The following is a 9,001-nucleotide window of genomic DNA, read 5'->3' as shown; positions in this document are numbered from 1 at the left end:
CAAAACAATCTCAAACACAGATAGTAGACAAAATCTGTTCTCTTTTATTATGAATTCCCTATTTTATTTGACCAGACAAATGTCATTTGGAACTCTGCAGTCAGTAAGGAAAAAGGTACCTAGACTTCGCCTAATGCCATTATTGTAAATAGGAGTTTAAGAGAGCAGAAGCACACATTGGAATAACACCAAAGGCATGTAACTACAAGACTGTAACAAAGGTCTAAGATTACATTAGTTACATATTTTCAAATAGTTTGGTGTACTTGAATGAATGACAGTTATGATCACTTGACAAGTGGATACAGTCATTTTGGTCAATGGGCAATCTACATAACCATGAAGGAGGTCAATAGCTAGGCACATTGTGTTCTGACCCCACTGTTCAGACATAATTCAAGTCATGTGGTGTTGGAAATGAGAGGCATTTACATAGTACTGCATTTCAATGGGTACATATTTACATTGCCAACTGATAAATGCCCATTGATTGTCATTAAGTAAACATTATTTTATGAAACTTGAATGAACCTATTCCTAAGTACATGGTGTTTTGAAATAACTTGCTAAAAGCTCATTCAAAAAGTTCCAAAGCTTTACCACAGCTTGTTGAGGTTCTTGACAGTTCAAGTAAGTATACACAGGTCTTATTTTGATATTGGCATAATGCAAACTGCTTTTGATTGCTAGTGCTACTCTATGACAACAAATGAGAAGTCTTAACTGTGTAGCATCATCCTCTTAGTTTTACATTTTAATACAAGTTACAGTCCACGTTTAGCACCTCTGTAGTGTATATAGATATATATTGTTCACTGTCTGGCTGCTTATATACAGTGCCTTCAGAAAGTATTCAGACGCTTGAATCTTTCCACATTTCTTTACGTCACAGCCTTATGCTAAAATTGATTAAATAACAATACCCTAGAATGACAAAGCGAAAACAGGTTTTTAGAGATTTTTGCTAAATCTGGCACCATCCCTACGGTGAAGCAAGGTGGTGGCGGCATCATGCCGTGGGGATGTTTTTCAACAGCAGGGACTGGGAGACTAGTCAGGATCGAGGGAAAGATGAACGGAGCAAAGTACAGAGAGATCCTTGATGAAAACCTGCTCCAGAGTGCTCAGGACCTCAGACTTGGGCAAAGGTTCACTTTCCAACAGGACAACGACCCTAAGCACACAGTCAAGACAACGCAGGAGTGGTTTCGGGACAAGTCTCTGAATGTCCTTGAGTGGCCCAGTCAGAGCATCTCTGGAGAAACCTGAAAATAGCTGTGAAGCAACGCTCCCCATTCAACCTGACAAAGCTTGAGAGGAATGGGAGAAACTCTCCAAAACAGGTGTGCCAAGCTTGTAGCGTCATACACAAGAAGACTCAAGGCTGTAATTGCTGCCAAAGGTGCTTCTACAAAGTACTGAGTAAAGGGTCTGAATACTTATGTAAATGTCATATCTGTTGTTTTTTGTTGTTGCAAAAAATGGCTAAAACCCTGTTTTTGCTTTGTCATTATGGGGTATTGTGTGTAGATTGATGAGGAAATGTTTTTATTTAATACATTTTACAATAAGCCTATAAAGTAACAAAATGTGGAAAAAGTAAAGGGGTCTGAATACTTTCCGAATGCACTGTACATTATCACCAAAGATTTTTTATAACTAACCCAAGATAGACCACAGCCTGTCGTTTCCAATGTAAGCAAATTAATCATAGTGGGCAGAACAAACGAGGTGGGCATAGCCAAGCAAAAGCTAGCGAGAGCCTATTGGTGCGTTCTAGCATGTATTTGCATATTTCTGTTAGGGAACGTCTACTCTGTGAAATTCGCCCTTGCACTCCTAAATAATGCATTTTTAAAAAACTTTGGCAAAGGGTAAAGTACAAAACTTAGTTCACTCTGTTCGTAACAGTTTTGGAAAACTATTGAGATCAAATGTTTCATCAAAGAGAAAATTTGCAGAATGTCGGCCAAAATCCATCTCGCTCCATCTACTCCCGCTGCCGGCCACTGGGCTGCCTCTCACCACAATGTTTGGTAGTGAGTGGAAACGCCAACCGGTTTCTTCACATTTATACATCTGGTGAAATATCTTTCTCATTGTTCTGTGTTATCACAATCTCTAGCAATACAATACACGCCCACCTCAATCTCTAGCAATACGTACACATAATATAATAAGAAGTGGTGTTTATTGTTTGGTACCCATCTCTCACTGTACGTGTTCCTGGCAGATGATCGTTGTTCAGGACAGGAGACGGGTACATTCATCTGAAGGTATTTTCCTCTTGATCTGAGGAGCCCTTTAGATCCAAACAAATAAAAGCAAATTCGGGGACAAATTAACATTTCTCCGAACCGGTTACTCTTTTCGAATGACTTTCTCAAACAATTTATTTTCTATTTTTTTTTATGTTAATAAACCAAATATATGATGGAATCATTACCTTCTTTGTTGTGTTCCTTGACAGAGAAAATATATACCAAGAAAGAAAGCCTGAGGAGAGGAGGACACATTAGTTGTATTCAGACATCCCAGTTTTTTACTTTGCCCAGGGCTAAGACACGTGGAAAAAATTTAAAAATTAATGTGACCTCAATTACTCTCACTAACTTGCATGAATAATGTGTTGATGTCAAAGCAAGCAATTTAGCACAGAAATTTGAGTTACCCATCCGTAGCGCCATTAGTGTCGAGGCAGGACTGACAGTATTGAAGTGTGTATAATAGGATAGGTAAATAGCCATACTTACGGCTAAAAATGCCAGGCCTCCTTGAACAGAAGCAGCCCACTCAAAGCTCAGCTGCTGTGTGGTGAAGCCACCAAGCGTTGGACCACAAAACATTCTGAACAAATAAAACACACCTTTGTTTAGGATTCATAACTCCAAACTCGAACCTTCAAATCATGCCTCAGAGAGTTAATATGACAAATACTTTAAGCACATACCCAATGGACCACACTGCTCCAAACAATCCAGACACCAGTCCAAGAGTGCTCAGCCCCTCCTCAAATCCATTTTCACTGCCATTGGAAAATTATCAATATTATTCCGTGTTCTGCACCTCATGCACTATGATGACATCTGTTTTTCTAAGTGAAAGTGGACATTGTAAATATAGTATATTTGTATATGTGTAGGTGTGTGTGTGTACGTGCCCTGGTGTGTATGTAAATGGTAATCTCACTATGCACAGTTGAGTATTTCAGGAAAGGTGGGGATGGCAATCATGCTTAGAGAGAATCCTATGACGCCCAGCATGAAGACCAACAGCCACAGCTGACTACAGAGACAAAAAAAAGTATAATTCTTATTGTTAGTATAATAGTAGTACAATTATAGTAATAATAGTGCATTTCACACTGATAATAACAGATTCGCACCTCTGTATCTGCAGAATGGGGACAGGACCTAAGAACCAGAAACCAGTTGCTGTAAACAAGCCTCCTAGCACCATCAACCATGGCCTCGTGGACTGGAAACACAACCAGAAGGTAAAATCACATCATTGTCTATGTGTGTAAAAGAGAAGTTGTGACTTCGATACACCACTGGCATTGGTTGGCATAGTGTTGGGTTAACTGTACTCACAGGAAACCTGTCACTGACGATACCAAGCAGAGGTGAGGCCAGACAGTAAGGCAACGACAGGCCAAGCAAGAGAAGACCCACATAACCTGGAGAGAGGTCAAACTACATGTAGAGACAAAGGAGAAACATTAAGGTATCGAGGTCCATCCTACTCGACATAACAATCATATTTGGAAATGCATTTTCAAATATGAGGCTTTCAATTATACCAGGGTTTGGAAAATGCCAGGTCAGTCAATTCATTAAGTAAACTGAATTGAAATGGAATTCACCCCAACCATGGTACAGTGGGGCAAAAAGGTATTTAGTCAGCCACCAATTGTGCAAGTTCTCCCACTTAAAAAGATGAGAAAAGCCTGTAATTTTCATCATAGGTACACTTCAACTATGACAGACAAAATGAGAAAAAAAAATCCAGAAAATCACATTGTAGGATTTTTAATGAATTTATTTGCAAATTATGGTGGAAAATAAGTATTTGGTCAATAACAAAAGTTTATCTCAATACTTTGTTATATACCCTTTGTTGGCAATGACAGAGGTCAAACGTTTTCTGTAAGTCTTCACAAGGTTTTCACACACTGTTGCTGGTATTTTGGCCCATTCCTCCATGCAGATCTCTTCTAGAGCAGTGATGTTTTGGGGCTGTTGCTGGGCAACACGGACTTTCAACTCCCTCCAAAGATTTTCTATGGGGTTGAGATCTGGAGACTGGCTAGGCCACTCCAGGACCTTGAAATGCTTCTTACGAAGCCACTCCTTCGTTGCCCGGGCGGTGTGTTTGGGATCATTGTCATGCTGAAAGACCCAGCCACGTTTCATCTTCAATGCCCTTGCTGATGGTAGGCTTTGTTACTTTGGTCCCAGCTCTCTGCAGGTCATTCACTAGGTCCCCCCGTGTGGTTCTGGGATTTTTGCTCACTGTTCTTGTGATCATTTTGACCCCACGGGGTGAGATCTTGCGTGGAGCCCCAGATCGAGGGAGATTATCAGTGGTCTTGTATGTCTTCCATTTCCTAATAATTGCTCCCACAGTTGATTTCTTCAAACCAAGCTGCTTACCTATTGCAGATTCAGTCTTCCCAGCCTGGTGCAGCTCTTTGGTCTTGGCCATAGTGGAGTTTGGAGTGTGACTGTTTGAGGTTGTGGACAGGTGTCTTTTATACTGATAACAAGTTCAAACAGGTGCCATTAATACAGGTAACGAGTGGAGGACAGAGGAGCCTCTTAAAGAAGAAGTTACAGGTCTGTGAGAGCCAGAAATCTTGCTTGTTTGTAGGTGACCAAATACTTATTTTCCACCATAATTTGCAAATAAATTCATTAAAAATCCTACAATGTGATTTTCTGGATTTTTTTTCTCATTTTGTCTGTCATAGTTGAAGTGTACCTATGATGAAAATTACAGCCCTCTCTCATCTTTTTAAGTGGGAGAACTTGCACAATTGGTGGCTGACTAAATACTTTTTTGCCCCACTGTATATGCCTGGCTTTACCTTATCAATGGCATATATGGACAAGGTTGCATCCAGAAAGCCAAGTCCAGAGCTCAGGGTGAATATGGCAAAGCAAATGAGGACTATCTTCAGACGTGTGAACAGCCTGAAGAAGGAGTCCTTGGTAGGATCAGCAGCTGAACAGTGGAACAAACAGATGAATATAATTTGGCACGAAATATCATCACAAGAATCATTTAAACCCCCCCAAAAATACGAAATAGTGTCATAACGACAAATAGAAACAGAACGTGGTCTCAAAATGACGGTCTCTTTTCGAATCAGAAAACGTAAACATTCAGTTAACAATTGACACACTTTTTTCTTCAATGGGGGAACGTAAAGGATGTAACTAGGGCTCCTGAGTGGCGCAGTGGTCTAAGGCACTGCATCTCAGTGGTTCGAATCCAGGCTGCCTCACATCTGGCCGCGATTGGGAGTCCCATAGTGTGGCGCACAATTGGCCCAGCGCTGTCTGGGTTTGGCCGAGGTAGGCCGTCATTGTAAATAAACATTTGTTCTTAACTAACTTGCCTAGTTAAATAAAAAAATGAGTTTATAGACAGATGACTATTAGTTAAAATTTAATGAATAAACAGTTACCAAAGCTTGGTAAGATGTAGATGTTGAAGGGGACCATAAGAAATAGAAAGCATCCCAGAGCCATGAAAGGGACTTCGTATCCAAATGACTGATACAGCCATCCACCTATTGGTGGTCCCAGTATCAGACCCAGCCCTGTAAAGATCTCCAAACTACCCTGAGAAGACAAATTCAACATAGTAAATGTCCACATGCAGTTTTACCTCGTACCCACAGGCTTTTGTTTACAATTCCAAACAGAATCCAATTGTATCATCATATCATTACGACCAAATAGAGGAACTAGTCACGATGCCTGTTGCTAAGGAGGCTTTCAGACAGCCACAACACGAATAGGGAGAAAACTTTTGGGATACAAAACATTTTAACAACCTAAACCATAATGCTTTTTTGTTTGAGCATGGTGTCTATTGCCTACACATAACATACCAGGCAAAGACCCTTACACAAGGGTTGGTTGACTAAACTCACCAGAACAGTTGCTATGTTGTTGGGGAAAACTTTTGCTGAAATTGCAAAAGAAGAAGTCATTGCAGCACTGAAGCCCAGAGCATCAACAGACCTTATGATAAAGCACAAAGTAATAAAAGTAGCTCCCTCAGGAACTCGGTCGAGTAAGCTGCAAAACAAGAATAGGAAAAGTTTTAGACGAAAATATGTATTTGTCCAAGTTCAGTAAAATGTTGACGAGGGCACTTAGAAATGTGCTTTGGCTAGTGTCTGTTGATGGATAACTCACTCACCCAAAGAGAACGGTGCACCCCGATGATACGAATAAGCCTGAAACTAGCATGACCTTTGCCCCGATCTGGACAATCTGAAAGGACAGAGAGGAGGCATGTGTTGTGTGTGTGTGACAAGTCATGTTGCAAGCAGAGTAGTCTGATGACTAGACGTAGGATGTGTGCCTCCCAAATGGCACCATATTCCCCATGAGTCTGGTCAAAAGTAGTGCACCACATAGGGCGAATAGGGTGTCATTTGGTACATTGCCTAGTAATTCCAAATACTTACATATTTACCCAGTACTAACGAGCCCATCAGATTGCACAGAGCATAGCAGCCAAATATAAGTCCGATGACAGTCTGACTGGCTCCTTTTTTCATGGCCTGAGTAGAAACAATTCATACATAATGGTCCTGTACTATCAATACATTACAATAATCAAACATACAAATACTGCAAAAAGCAAAAAAGAAGTGGTTTTCCTTTTGGAAGACGCGGGCATGTGCTTAACAAAATTGGGCAACAGTCATAACAGCTGACTTTATGAAACAGTCGTGACTCAAAGTGTTGTTTAGGTCAGTTTATCACTAGCCACAGTTTAATCATCTGGGGTGAGTTTCCCAAAAGCATAAAGATCAGCTCTAGCAATTTGATCACCATCGGTCAATTGGTAGGCAATAGACAAACAATGATATTCATGCCAAAGATGATCTGGTGTTGTTGGAAAACTCACCCGTGAAAGTTTGTGCCATTACTTGAGTTTTTACTATACCTACCATAGGCTATCATTTCAGTCGTCATGACTTTATTACATTGGTTATGTCATTATTTTGAGACCATTATATAGCCTAGGCCTTATAACAGAGATTTCAGTCAGTCACAAGAGACTGATCACTGGTCACTGAAATGCATATGTCCACTGGACAGCCTATCATCTGACCTGTGTTGATGTGTGAGTGTCCATTGTATGGCACATCATTGCCCTCTGGGGCTTTTCTCAAGTCCAACACATGATACACATACAATCATTTAAACAATAATAAAGTGATATCTTCCATCCAACCAAGAAAATTATGAGTGAACTTTTACATTTGTCATTTCGGTTTTGTAGGCTATTTTCCCCATTGGCAACGTGCCAACTTATTCTATAATCTGAATAAAGAAATCACGATTATGCATAATCATTCTGCATTACCGCTCAGACAGCATAGCCTATTTCACAAGCAATGGAGAAATAAAATGGTTGGTATTGAACATTATTACCTCGTTGGGGAAGAATGGCCCCAGTATAGAGTAGCAGATCATTGAGCTGAAGTTGACAGATGCCATTGATATCAATGTGAGGATCTGATATCTTGTCATCCTTTGATTAGGACTACTTATTGCTTCTTCTGATGTGCTGCCATCTATAGAAAGAATGAATTGATCAAATAATGAATAAATAAATGAATCAATCAGTCGACCACGCAGTAAACTGTTATGTTCCTTTAATTAGAACATATCACACAGCCATATTAGACTCCATAATTGCAGTCAGAGTCCGACTGAAAACAAAACATATTAACAATGTAACAACTGTTCAATGAAAAATGCAGCTCATTTCCAATACATGTAGTGGTAGGAATTACATTCGCTGATTTACAAACGTTTTAATGACATTTGAAACTAGACATTTAAAGAGATGAACTCTCAGAAACAATGTTTTATTATTAGAAAAACGGCACTTTATATAATTTATTCTATATAATGTCACCAACCTGTTTGTTGAACTTGATCAGAATCCATATTGTTGTCATTCATATTAAATTATACTCCCGATCCGGATTGTTATTCAAGTCACAAATGCCTAGACTAAAATTCCTGTTACACAAATAGACGACTAGATGTGGCTTCATAACGTGTTAACAACACAGGGAAACCAAATGCGTCACAACTTGGCTGGTTAAATCAGTTCGGCGCTGGCGCTCGTCAAAAACAGCGTGGCTGTTGTCTGTAGAAAAAGCACTGAACCCAAACGCGTGTGTTTAGAGAACTGCACTGTTAAATCTAGAGTTGTGACTGTGAACTGACTCGTTGAGTGAGTAGGGTGTCTTCCTGATGTTCGATAAGTCCGGTCCTTAAGGGAGTGCACACACACAATGGAGTGGCTGAAGCTCTCACAGTCTCACTTCTCACAGTTTAGGCATTAACTCAGAATGTTTAAGTTTAGGCATTAACTACCACACTTTAAGGTTAGGTATTAACTCCGAATGGTTAAAGTAACGGTTAAGGTTTAGGATAGCCTACCTGGGGCGGCAGGTATCCTAGTGGTTAGAGCGTTGGGTCAGTAACCGAAAGATTGCTAGATTGAATCCCTGAGCTGTCAAGGTAACCATTTGTCGTTCTGCGCTTGAACAAGGCAGTTAACCCACTGTTCCTAGGCCGCCATTGTAAATAAGAATTTGTTCTTAACTGACTTGCCTAGTTAAATATATACATATCTTTTGAAATGTCAAAAACAAATTTCTATCACTGTTGCCCCTAGTGGCCAGTTTTCACGTCACCTCCCCAACGTCCTCAGACATGGCTGGATGTTGAATACT

At 40.1% G+C, this 9,001-nt stretch overlaps 1 protein-coding gene across 1 annotated transcript; it reads right to left on the bottom strand.

Moving 5' to 3' along the window:
- Positions 1-23: 23 nt before the first annotated feature.
- On the bottom strand, positions 24-8,944 carry LOC139553210 (MFS-type transporter SLC18B1-like). The gene is made up of 14 exons (XM_071365268.1): positions 8,177-8,944; positions 7,683-7,825; positions 6,707-6,802; positions 6,436-6,509; positions 6,164-6,311; positions 5,693-5,849; positions 5,090-5,226; positions 3,594-3,695; positions 3,386-3,477; positions 3,190-3,285; positions 2,951-3,025; positions 2,754-2,847; positions 2,447-2,496; positions 24-2,302 (listed from the first exon to the last, which is right to left on the bottom strand). Exons 1-14 carry the CDS (start codon positions 8,217-8,219, stop codon positions 2,245-2,247), a joined length of 1,365 nt encoding a protein of 454 aa, XP_071221369.1. The 5' UTR covers positions 8,220-8,944; the 3' UTR covers positions 24-2,244.
- Between the last annotated feature and the right edge of the window lie 57 nt (positions 8,945-9,001).

Source organism: Salvelinus alpinus, chromosome 25 (assembly GCF_045679555.1).
Source record: "Salvelinus alpinus chromosome 25, SLU_Salpinus.1, whole genome shotgun sequence".
In the NCBI taxonomy this organism is placed as follows: domain Eukaryota; kingdom Metazoa; phylum Chordata; class Actinopteri; order Salmoniformes; family Salmonidae; genus Salvelinus; species Salvelinus alpinus.
This window is presented reverse-complemented; position numbering and strand designations above follow the sequence as displayed.

Bases quoted from the DNA above. Each gene is read 5' to 3' on its own strand.
- LOC139553210 (XM_071365268.1), bottom strand. From the start codon at position 8,219: ATGAATGACAACAATATGGATTCTGATCAAGTTCAACAAACAG. The intron at 6,803-7,682 runs GTAATAATGTTC...GTTTCTACTCAG, and splicing joins GGCCATTCTTCCCCAACGAG to GCCATGAAAAAAGGAGCCAG. The intron at 2,848-2,950 runs GTATGTGCTTAA...TTATTTGTTCAG, and splicing joins GGAGCAGTGTGGTCCATTGG to AATGTTTTGTGGTCCAACGC.